This window comes from Cyprinus carpio, unplaced genomic scaffold (assembly GCF_018340385.1).
Source record: "Cyprinus carpio isolate SPL01 unplaced genomic scaffold, ASM1834038v1 S000006731, whole genome shotgun sequence".
Lineage (NCBI taxonomy): Eukaryota > Metazoa > Chordata > Actinopteri > Cypriniformes > Cyprinidae > Cyprinus > Cyprinus carpio.
Genome location: NW_024879334.1, coordinates 966340 through 979854, shown reverse-complemented (window position 1 = coordinate 979854; position 13515 = coordinate 966340). Strand labels below are relative to the sequence as shown.

The following is a 13515-nucleotide window of genomic DNA, read 5'->3' as shown; positions in this document are numbered from 1 at the left end:
AATCACAGTGTCACAATGATGTTATAATGCATTTGAGATAATAGCCACTAACTGTTTCCACATCAATTCCAGGAATTCTAGGAACACATTAGAGGCCCTCGGGACAGTACATCAGCAAGAGGGGGCCGTTTCCCCAAAACCAGGCCTCAAAACAAGAGGCGCGAGTCACAAACTCAGGCATGTTTCTAATTTTAAACTGCTGAAGAAGGCCACCTTTGACATCAGCGCTGACCCCGCCGTCTCCACACACAGTGGACTTACATTCAGTGAGGGACTTTAAGACCTTTCACAATGTTCATGAGATCATCTTCACAATATTTAAAACCTACAAATCCTACAAGCTTTTTCTTATTTCTTCTTATTATTAATATTATTGGGCATAATATATATTTATATAAACATACATGTTATATATATGTATTACAGTATTACATTTAAATAAATGTTTTTTCAATTTATATATATATATATATATATAAACATTTAATATTAAATTTAAAATAAATATTTTAAATGTATTTATATATGTGTATATATATGTGTATTTATATATATATATATCTATATATATATATATATGTGTGTGTTTATGTGTGTATATATATAAATATATATGTATATATATATATATTATATATATATATTATATATATATATTATATGAATAATATATACACAGAAATAGACAATTAGAATTTTTTTCCCTTCTCTCGCTCTTTCTAATAAAAAGGAAATAGTTTTCTTTTAGTGGTAGGGTTTGGGTTAATTGGGTTCATCTAATCAGTTTTATATTAGACAATAGATGAAGGTATGTCCTCATTTAGATAGCTGAGTAAACGTGTGATAGTGACTGATAGATGAGTAGAGGTGAGTAGGGCAAAAGGTCTAAACATTGTGGAAACCATCAATCTCTCTCTCTCTCTCTCCTCCACAGACACACACACACACACACACACACACACACACACACACACACACACACACACACATGTTCGCAGCATCTGCCAACACGTGGTGTCAAAAACACAAGCATGATGAAAAGAAGAAAGTGTGTCACCTCCATCACCGCGCATAATGGTGCTAAAATCACACTCAACCTCTGGACTCTCTCACTTCTCATCCCAAACAAGACAAACTAGCTGAAATCAAAACTTTACTAAAACCCTGCATACTTCTCTCTTCCATGGTGCAAAGCGCAAGCTGTCCTGACCAGCTCGATCTGGTCAAACAAATGCCCCCAAAGAAATCTGCTTTTTTGGCCGGGGCAGCTGGGGGCAGATGGGACAAAAGGAGCCGGAGAGAAAAAAAAGCTTTTCACGAATTCAGCAAACTAGCGGAGCAGAAAGCAATCACATTTAGACCACCAGCTCAACTCACTGCATAAAACCAGGACTTCAACTCTTATGTGAGTGTGTGTTTGTGCAAGAAAGCTGGGAGCTGTAGGAAAAAATCCTCAAAGTATTTCATTTGTGTTTTTTTTATTATGCATTTAACAGTTGTTGTTTAATTGCATGCAAACAGATTAATCAGCATAATAAATTATGTTATATATATATATATATATATATATATATATATATATATATATATATATATTATATATATATATATATATATATATATATATATATATATATATAATTATATAATATATATGCCATATACGTATATATATATTTTTTTTTTTAACATTTACTGCATAAAAAATCCTGAAAATCCGTAAAGTTTTAACAAAAAAAAATCATTAAATAATTAAAGTTTGTACATTAAATGACTTAATTGCATGCAAATTGAGCATTAAATTAATCAGAATAAAGACTATTTTAAGAGGGGCCGTTTCACAAAACCAGCCCTTCAAAACAACCCGTCACAAACTATATTTTCTATGTTAATGCATAATGAATATAATGAATATTTCTCATTTTAATGCATAAAAAATCCTTAAAGTTGCATTAAAAATGCATTAAATAATTAAAGCTGCATGCACATTTAAGTTTTAAGTTAATATATACATATTAATATATATTAACTAAAGTTTTAATATATATATGCATAAAGTTTTAAATATATATAATATTATTATTTAGCATTTTTATCTTAATAAAATAATTGTATTGCAATGAAAACAATGAAAAAATATCATCCATATTCATTATACTGTCCCATTGATCACGTTTTTTAACTCAAATGTGTTTTAACTCAGAAAGTGAGCTGATAATAACCCCCACAGTTTCCTTCAAGCACCTTCGCTGTCCATCTTGACGGTCTGTTCACAGGTACCTGGCTGCAAATTTTTACAGGCTTTTAGAAGAGTCTGTAGAAAGACTCTAAATGCTCCTTTAAAACCAGCCTGTAAAACCACTCGCTGCCTTTACTTTATAACACACAACTACTCTCCATTCCCATAATGCTCTCTCTGTAAACCCCACACTATAGATGTGCACGTGGGCTCTCGGGGTTGCAGCGGAGGGCAGGAGAGTGTCATATTTTTGTCACTCTGTAAAATGTGCTGCATTCCTCCCCCTTCAGTTTCTTAAAACTGTCCTGTTACACAATGAGACTTCATTAGGAGAGATTTACAACAGCAGTGAGGCACCGCTACAGCTCTCAAACACCTGCAAACATACCACCGACATCACCGCCAAAAAACACTCCTAAAACGAGAATAGAGGCGAGACATAAACATCCTAAACACCTGCATGTGTGCAAACTACAAAAACAGAAATGTTTCTTTTTAATAGCTCAGTAAACTTCATGGAGATCCCAGTTATGCTTCATTTACAGTAGATATCAATTTTGTCTTCTCTCAACTTTTATTTCACCTTAAATTTTATAATTAAAAGCAGCCCAAAATGAGTAACTAGTTGTCATCCAGTATAGGAGTATAGAACAAGAAAAAAACATATATAAAATAAAATAAAAGTGTGTTGAGCAACTCGGATCATTTAATCTTTTTTGAAGAATTTAATGAGAATATATATACATATATATATATATATATATATATACACATACATATACACATTTACATATACATACATATAATATATATAAAAAGTAAAATATATTAACATATAAAAAATGTGAAATATATTAAAAACACTAGAAAAAAAATATTTATTTTAAAAAATATTAAGGACTGCAGACTTTGTTTACTTGGCAAATCTGAGCACCTTTGAGACATTGTTGAGATTTCTTCTGAAACTCTAAAACTACAAAAGTAATTTTCTCACAAAACAACATCAAAAAAACCAAAGAAGAAAAACCAATCCACCAGTTTTCTACTACATCATATTACTTCCTATCAAAAAGAAACAATCGAGATTTGAAGGTGCATCTGTGATTTTACTTTCCTGTGGAAAAGGTTTGCTTGTTCTTTGTTCTTTTGATCATGTCTGTGACAGAAACAGTTCAATCAAGACCTAAAAGTACCATAAATCTCACAAAGTGAAAAGCTTGGAGATGAACAATCTTTATTTCAAGCGCTGAAAATGTTTCATAGTGACAACCCAGCCTAGCGAAAACTCCTCTAGAACAGTCACTTCCTGTGCAAACATTTGCCTAGAGCTCAAGTTTCGCTCTGAATGAGAGAATGCAGCGAGAGCAGAAGAAACACACGCTTTTGTCCTGAAGAGGCACAGCACGACACACAGCCTCAGGAGAGGAGAGCGCCTGTCAAACACACACACACACACACACAGAGGAGAGGAGAGCAGGAACAATGGCTGCGGTCAGGAGGTGCTGATATAAAGGCAGAGCGCTGTGAAATAGGGGTCATGTGCTCTTTAACACCGGGGCACTAGTGTCCTCCGCAAGCTGAGCTTTTCAAACCTGCCGGCCTTCATTTACACACCAATGGACACATTCTCACACAGCCGCGAGGCCTCGAGCGCAGGACTGACACACACTAACACACACATCTATCCTCCAGCTATCTGTATCACACATTAACCAATCATTTGAGCAGATTATCGCCAATAACCCTGACTGATTTTTATTAGACTAATCTCATTCTGATTACACTCTCATCAAGAATTTGTAAAAAAAAATGACTGTTTAATGCTTTCTGAAACACGGTGGAATAAAAAAAGACTTCTCAAAAATAAATCTTGAATATGGCATGTTTTAAAACATCTGCTTAATCAAACCAATTAAATTATCAGATGCAGATTTTTTCACCAAGTTTCACTATGCTGTCCTTCATTTTTTAGCGGGGATGCATTAAATTGATCAGAACTGACAGCAAAGACATTTATAATGTTACAAAAGATCTCTATTTCAAATAAATGCTGTTCTTTTTAAATTTCTGAAATAAACTGTATCACGGTTTCCACAAACGGTTTTCCTCCACAAAAATATTGTGCAGCACAACTGTTTTCAACATTGATAATAATCAGAAAAAAAGCAGCAAATCAGTATATTAGAATGATGTTTCTGAAGATCATGTGACACTGAAGACTGGAGTAATGATGCTGAAAATACAGCTGCGCATCACAGAAATAAATTACATTTTAACAGATATTCACATAGAAAACGGTTCTTTTAAATTGTAATTATATTTCACATTTTTACAGTTTTTATTCAATAAAACACCAAATAAATGTTGTGAATTAAAGCGTCTGTCAGACGCAGTATTTAACATAAAGAAATCTTACCGACCCTAATCTTTTGAACATTAATCTGTCCGTCTGTCTGTGGGTCTATCTCTGTCATCTTGACCTTTCTGTCGACACGCATTAGTGCTGATTCTGTTCTGTAAATCTGCTGTCAGACTCTGACGGCACAGTAAATAATGAGCCTCATCCATCACACCGCACTTCCTCTGTGTGTCCGTGAATAAGTCAGGAACTCAGATTCCAGCGTTCAGCCAGGACAGAAAATGCCATAAACACACACATAATCTTAAAAATAAAGGTCCAGTTAGAGCTGATGCCATAGGAAAAATCTATGCTCTGAGTGAATCTTGATAAGAAAAGGGCTTGTTGCAGAACCTAACGTGATCTCTGGTGTTAGTTTAGGTTGATAGAGCTGTAGTCGATTTAAAGGTTCACACAAAAATGAAGATTTGCTGAAAACATCCTCAACCTTAGGATATCTAAGATGTAGATGAGTTTGCTTCTTCATCAAATTTACAGAAATGTAGCATTAAATCACTTGCTCAGCAATGAATGCTCTGCAGTGAATGGGTGCCGTCAGAATGAGAGTTCAAACAGAACAAACATAAAAACATAAAAACATCACAATAATCTACACCACTCCAGTCCAGCAGTTAACATCTGGAGAAGACAAAAGCTGTGTGTTTGTAAGAAACAAATCAGTCATTAAGACGTTTTTAACTTCAAACCAACGCTTCCGGCTAAAATGCGAGTCTGTAATCCATAAAGCTTCCTCCAGTAAAAAAGTCCATTTTATGTTCTCCTCTCACCTCAAAATACACCCACATATTTGTTTAGAGCTACTTCTACTTGATCTGAGCAGATTTCTCTCCTGATTCAGACGAGATGACTTTATCACTGAAGGAAGTGTTTTATGGATTACAGACTCGTATTTTAGCCGGAAGCAATGGTTTGAAGTTAAAAACGTCTTAATCCTGGATTTGTTTCATCTTTTCTCTTCTCCAGATGTTAACTGCTGGAGTGCTGTGGATTATTGTGATGTTTTTATCAGCTGTTTGGACTCTCATTCTGACGGCACCCATTCACTGCAGAGCAATTGTCTGAACTATTCCTTTAATGGGTTGGATGAAGAAACAACTCATCTTCATCTTGGATGTCCTGAGGGTGAGTTCACTTTCAGCAGCTTTTCATTTTTGGGTGAACTATTCTTTTAACTGCAAAAGACATCTGAGCAACCCTGACACGTATCGGGGCAAAAACACCAATGCATCTTACTTGCGATAGTCAAGCGGGCTCTCTGGCTGAGAATAGATCCATATTTGTTCTGGGCAAGGCACTGGTAGAAGCCTTCATCTGATTTGTCCTTACGGCTTTCCACCTCTGAGATGAACAGAGAGCCGTTGGTGAGCAGGTAAACACGCTCCGACTCTGTGAGCGCCGCTCCGTTCTTCAGCCACCGGATGCCGATGGGAGCCTCGCCGTGGGCCTGACAGTCCAAAATCACAGCGTCCCTCCTCATCACCGTCACATCATGGGGCTCCTTTATAAAAAACAGCTCACTAAAACTCGTCACACCTGCAGAGACAGAGAGAAGAAAGCGAGTGAGACTGAGATAAAGCAGCAGCAGCAGGTTGAGTTGCTGTAATCATATTTGACCTGATGGATTACTCGCCGTAATCCCTTTATTCATGGCTCATAAAGTCAGAAGAGACTCGATCCTCGTCTAAAGAAGAGCTGTAATTTATTCCCAGCATGAAATTCACTAGACATTTAGCAGCCCACCGTGACTAGAGCTGCTATGAGAGCAGAGCAACAAGCAGGAGAATAAAAACAGAAATAAAAACACGTTCAAAAAGAACATTTCTAGAATCTAATCTTATGCAATTATGACTTGGGAACATCTGAGCATTTTTAAAGATGCAACACTCTTCATTTTTGTGCACAAGGAGAAATAAAGAGAAGGAAGAAGAAAACAGAAAAAAACATTTACAAAATATGGACACTTGGTGTCATTTTCACAATATAAAATGTTTCAACTATTATACACGTTTAACATATCAGCAGTCATATTGTATTAATTCAGATATGAAAATGCATGAATATGAAAAAAGCTTTATGATGTAACTATTCACTAATAATCTAATCTGCATCATATTGTGCAAGAAAGCTTGTTAATATCAAAGTGATAGCTCACATAGCTTTCTTTATATTAAAAAGCTATATTTCAGATTATGATTCACTTATCTGATGTTCATAAACATTCACCTCTCAATATGCATGAAACTTCATGATATTATTATCTGATTATGCATGAAGCAGCTTGTTATGCATAATATAATGCAAGAATGTTTGTGAAATTTAAAAATTTAGATAAAATGAGAATGTGTAAGACATTGTGACGTAAGAACATTTGCATAATTTCCCCGCTGCTTTGAAGTTTGTTACATTGTGTTTGCGCGCGCATGCGCAGTGAGTGAATCAAATCAATGTATCAATCAGTGGATTTTTCTGCATGTGTTTAACGCTCTGACAATTAATTCAGTTGTATGCAATCACATATTTAAGAATAAGTGCAATTAAACATACATTTTATGATCTTTTTATATATAGGTCAGAAAATCGCTCGTCCTGCACATTTAACTTTCAAACGTCACGAAACATCCTGACACGTCCGAGATGCAACTGAAGTTCATTCATAACTCATTCCTGTTCCTGCAGATATGAGATAAACGCTCACCTGAGACTGACAGAAACACTGCAAGAAACAGCAGAACGCTGGAATAAAATCCGTTTTAAAAAGACGCCATTTACTCTGGTGTTTCGCGCATGCCTGAGCCCGTGGGTCGCGGACTCGAGCTCCACACACTTCTGACTGAACGGAGCGCGCGATGCTGCTGGCCGCTGCTCGCGCACTACTTCCGCGGACGAACACCGATCCCGGAGCTCGCGGCGTGACGCGGCTCATCAGGACTGAGTGAGGAGATTCCTCTCCTCCGCCCAGCGGAACCCCGGCGTGACGTCACAGGGATTCCCCACTTCTGAAAACAGGTGTTCAAAGATTGATATTCATGAGCAGGATATAAACACGAGCAGATTTTACCCTCATATATATACGTGTGTGTGTGAGAGAGTGTGTGTGTGTGTGCGTGTAATAATGTGTGTGTGTGTGTGTGTGTGTGTGTGTGCGTGTTGTATACATTCTTAATGACTGAAAGACGTTTTTCAAAATCATCAATAATCGTTTAGATTTTTTAAAATAAATCAAAACAATATTAAGGAAATCAGAACTATTTGTGTTAATAAATAATAATCTTCACATATACGTGTGTGTGTGTGTGTGTGTGTGTGTGTGTGTGTATACATCTTAAAAGTTATGATTTTAAATCTGTATCTGTGGTGGCTGTAATTTAAAATTAAATTATTACAATCTTAATAAGATTTTGACAGTAAACCGTGAAATTTAGAAAAGTGATCAAAAAGTAATCAAATTTAATCAGTTACATTATTTTAATAAAGTAACTGAAATAGTTGCACTACTTATTACATTTTTAAATAGGGTAACTTGTAATCTGTAACCTATTATATTTCCAAATTACTGAACCAGATGATATTGACATTTTTGTTGCAGCTGTCCAGAACAGCATCTGAACACTGAAATCTCACTTCAGAAAGTAATGTAACTGCATTAGATAAAAACATATCAGAGCAAATCTCTGAATCTGTCTCAAATGATCTTCAACAATTTCACTTTCCTTCATCCAACACACAAATCTACAAAGCACCTGTGTCACTGAAGACTCCTGAATCTGATCTTGTGACAACTAGCCCCGGGTCTGTGTGTGTGTCTGGTGTGTGTGTGTGTGTGTGTGTGTTTGTCTGTGTGTGTGTGTGTGTTGTGTGTGTGTCTGTGTGTTGTGTGTGGTGTGTGTGTGTGTGTGTGTGTGTGTGTGTGTGTGTGTATGTGTGTGTGTGTGTGTGTGTGTGTGTGTGTGTGTGGTGTGTCTGTGTCTGTGTGTGGTCTGTTGTGTTGTTGTGTGTGTGTGTGTGGTCTCTGTGTGTGTGTGTGTGTGTGTGTGTATGTGTGTGTGTGTGTGTGTGTGTGTGTGTGTTTGTGTGTGTCTGTGTGTGTGTATAGTGTGTGTGTGAGTGTGTATGTGTGTATAGTGTGTGTGTGTGTTGTGTGTGTCTGTTTTTTTTTGTGTCTGTGTGTGTGTGTCTGTGTCTGTGTGTGTGTGTGTGTGTGTGTGTGTGTGTCTGTGTGTGTGTCTGTGTGTGTGTCTGTGTGTGTGTGTGTGTGTGTGTGTGTGTGTGTGTGTGTGTGTGTGTGTGTGTGTGTGTGTGTGTGTGTGTGTGTGTCTGTGTGTGTGTGTGTGTGTGTGTGTGTGTGTGTGTGTGTGGTGTCTGTTGTGTGTGTGTGTCTGTGTCTGTGTCTGGGTCTGAGTGCGTTAGTGTGAGTGTGTGTGATGAAATATGTGTGTGTGTGTTGTCTGTGTGTCTGTGTGTAATGGTTTGTGTGTGTGTGTTTGTGTGTGTGTGTTCACTTGTTCTCTTGTTGTCCGGTGTATGTCTGTGTGTGTTGTGTGTGTGTGTGTGTGTTTGTTTTTTCTTTTTTTCCCATTTTTTTATTTTATTTTGTGTGTATTTAGCTGTAGTTTGAGGGTAAATGTGTGTGAGTTGAATCCGACCCAACCTCACTTTGGGGGTGTGTGTGTGTGTGTGTTTGTGCTGTGTGTTTATAGTGTGTGTGTGTGTGTGTGTGTGCTGTGTGTGTGGTCGTGTGCTGTGTGTGAGTGTGAGTGTGAGTGTGTGTGGTGTGTGTTTCCCCGTGAGTGCTTTCTCGAGTGTCGAGTGTGAGCTGTGTGTGTGTGTGTGTGTGTGCTGGTGTGTGAGTGTGAGTGTTTGTGAGTGTGTGTGCTTGTGTGTGTGTGTATTTGTGAGTGTGAGTGTGTGTGTTGTGCCCCCGTGCGTTCGGTGTGTGCGTGTGTGTGTCCTGTGTGTCTGGTGTGTCTGGGTGTGTGTGTTTGTGTGTGTGTGTGTGTCTGGTGTCTGTGTGTCTGTGTGTGTGTGTGTGTGTGTGTGTGTGTTGTTGGTCAGTTATTTCAGACAGAATGAGTGTTAACAGCACTGGTTTCTGCCAGCTGATGAAAACCAGATCCCGATCTGGCCAGTATCGATGTGTTCAGCTCGACAAGCTTGCAGTATTGATCTGCTCTCCCTCCGGACAATTCAGTTCAGCTCAGGAGAACAATGCATCCTGTTAGTGAAGATCAGGAGGAAGAGCCTGAGTTCAGTTTCTCACAGTCAGGCACACACAGAGAAACATCAAAAACTCACCGAAAGCCAGGTCTAAAAACCACAAAAGCTCTCTGCTGGGGTGTTTTATCCTAGAATTGATCTTTTCCCCTCATTGTTTCATTTTAAATGGTCCTGCGTGGATAAATTAATTCATCACAGATTTCCATCTATCTGTAATATTAACTATCCATCATACTTTTATTATATATATAATATATATAATTCATTATTTAATATTTAAATATATCTTATTTAGTTTAACCATGAACATAAATATAATGTATCCTAAAAATATGTGTGAAATTATTGATTGTTTATATATTAATATATAATTATTTTACAAATGGACAGTATAATCTTAATAAAAATGTATTTAACTTTTTATTTACTTAATTTAAATTTTATTTATAAAACAGCTACATTATATATAATATAAATACACACATAAATATGCATATATATGTGAATAATGAGAATATCACCCCCCCCCCCCCCCCCTGATGATCAATAATAATAATAAAATAATAATCAGCATTAATAATTATGTCACAATAAAAACTTAATAAATCTTGCAATAAAAATGTGAAAAAAACCCTCAATCGGTTGTTGAACAGAGTAATCTGTATTTGTGGAAAAACCATGTCATTAGTTCCATTTGATTTTGTAAACAGCAGCTGCTAATATGCTAATACAGGAGATCTGATCAATAAGGGATAAAATCAATGTGAGATTCTCACAACAGAGCGAAAGGAGATCCGGCATGTATTCTAAGACCCTTCTCACCCCGCCCCCTCGGCAGAAAGCCACACCCCTCTGAACCCGGCAGTGTCTAGAGGTTTGTGTGACCCCTCCAGCCTGACCTCTGAAGGATTGTTGTGTGGGCAAGGCAGCACGTGGGCAAACAGGGGGCTGGAATGAAGAGAAAATGAGAGGAAGGAGAATAGGGGGAAAGAACAGCAATTGCCACTCATCTCCCCTGCACAGATCCTGAGGACCGTTTACCCCCCATGTACCGCTCTTAAACAGACCCTATTCGCGAATATATATATTCATCTGAACTATTGCTTGTTGTTTTTAACTCTGCCATTCCATTGCGGCAAAGTTAAGGTACTGTCAGTCCCCCCCACCACAATACCCCTCACAACTAACACAATAACAACACCAACAAAAAAGTATATACAGGTTTAAATTACATTATTAGCTCAAAACAGTATTATACCAAACACCACAAGCGTCCTTAAAGTTTTACATCGAAATTGGCGAACCCTGTTTGGCCGAAAGGAAAGCCGCCCATGTGACGCTTTCCGGTTCTGTATGTATATATTTACAAAAATCAAATATACAAATAATATTCAATACTATATACAATAATAATAATAATAATAATAATAATTACTAATAATAAGCACCTCATAATAATAATAATAATAATTCAACTAAGATTAATATAAAAATATTAAATACCATTTGTATAAACTATAAATATCCACGAATATAAATTATTTAAAATAATTATGCATTATAAATATATCGAATTTTTTATTTTATAAATACACATAAAAAATAACCTGTTATTGACTAAAATTTGTATAAATATAAAATATGAAACAAAACACATTATAAACCAAATGTTACTCAATTACCCCCCCACCATTTGTTATAATTAATAAATAGATACAAATTTCATTTTTAGTATGAATAATCTAAACAAATAAACCTGTTCTATTGTAGATAAATGATACTTATTGTATTACCTATATAAACTATTGAGTCAATTACAGCCGATCCTATAATACTGGTCAGTCAGTAATAATAAATAAAAAGATTCATTTGTATAAAATAAAGAATATATATATGAAACCACTCTATCACATATAGTATGAATAAACTAAAGTCATATCAATACCCCCCATTCCGTCATAATAGTAAAGTATTAAATTATGTATCTTTCAAAGAAAAAGTCAGTGTCCGGGTTTTTTCCGTGCTTTGCTACATTCACCTCCAGTCGTCTGCTCTCTCTGCACATTTTTTTGGGACACGTTTTTCCTGTTTATTTCACAGTTGATCTGGTTGCCACCAACCAATAAGCTTGATGTACCAACTCCTGCCTTTACTAATAAAAATTGAAGACTTGTATGTGTGTGGTACTGCGACGAAAGACACACATAAATCCCAATCAAGACATCATATCGGAGGAGGTCGTGTTCATTTTATTAATTTGTCCAAAAACACTGTAAGGCAATAAAGATCAGCGTGACAATTAAAGTCAGCACGAATTTACATTAAAATGAAAGACAAATTTAGCATCATAAAAACCTCGGATTAGAAAAACCCGGTTTTTCTGAAATCTCTACCTTCCTAAATCTGTGACCCCAACAAACTGTTTGTAGAATGCAGTTGGTTTCTTCATTAAAAGTTGCTCATTGTGCACAACAGATGATCAAATACGTTTTTACATTACAAACACGAAGGCAAAGTTATTTAACCAGTCCGATACGTCTGTGCGAGACAAAATTCTCGCTTACTTTAAGGCAATATTTATTGCTGTAAACATTTCAGTAAATGATATAAAGCAATGATTGTCACAATTACAGCTTGATGGAAAAACTGTATCCTACTCTTATAATAGTACGACTCGAAATTTTTTGTTTGTATTATGAAATAGTGCTTCAACCTTCAACAAGATGTACCAATTCAAATCATGATTTTTAATAAACATATGCGTTTTCAAAAGTGAAACAAAAAAACAACCGTTAAAACAAAGTCAAAAGTGAGAAAGAAAGATAAAAAGTGATTTATTGAGGTAAGCGCATGATCTGTACAACCTAATGATGCCCCGAGATACGTTCGAAACCAACAAACAAAAGATTCTTTTTTTTATTTTCAGAACCGGACATTATCTGAACAGAGTCGCCAAAACAAAATAATGGTATCATTTTGTGCCATTTTTGGGAACGGAATATCTCATCAGCCCCAACACAGTGCACATCCATAATGCGTGACTGAAAAAGCTCATAGTAGAAAATATACAATTCCTTAATTATGCCTCAAATGCATTAGATGTTTAGAGATCTAGTACGATAGAAAACATACAAGCTGTATGGCAGGAGTACCATTACAAAACCTTATTTTGTAAACATCGTTTAACATACAGATTTGTGATTTTTATAACGCCTCGTGTTCGCCAGGATCGTCTCGCAGCCCGACTCATCGTTTTCACGCAGAGCCGCATTTTGTATGTGCCCACTGTCGTCGCGCCCAGTGATGTCTTGTGATCTGGTCGGTAGCACATGGCTTTATCCGCTGTCCATGTTGTGATTAGTTTGTGCCAGCCGGTTTTGCCCCCCCCCAAGTTTGCCACTACATCAACGGTGACTTCTTGTTGTTGCGGTTTTCGTTGGCCCATGTTGCAGCTGCTCACGGAGCTACCGAATTCCTCGTACAGGGGTACGAGCCAATTTTTTCGGTTTGTAAACTGATGGTAGCAAGCACGCAGGAATGAGACAGATTTTTCTGATTGAGATTGATTTTGTTGGAGTTTTGTTTACACAACACCAACAACCACACCTTAGTCTGTCACAGGACTTCTTCTTAGATCTTAGGT

General features: G+C 36.6%; 1 protein-coding gene across 1 annotated transcript in view; it reads right to left on the bottom strand.

Moving 5' to 3' along the window:
• LOC109092683 (protogenin A-like) overlaps positions 1-13515 on the bottom strand; it is a 29573-nt gene that overhangs the window by 15727 nt on the left and 331 nt on the right. Inside the window, 2 exon segments of the mRNA XM_042755626.1 lie at positions 5892-6191; positions 7354-7391. Coding sequence (XP_042611560.1) covers positions 5892-6191; positions 7354-7391 — 338 coding nt within the window.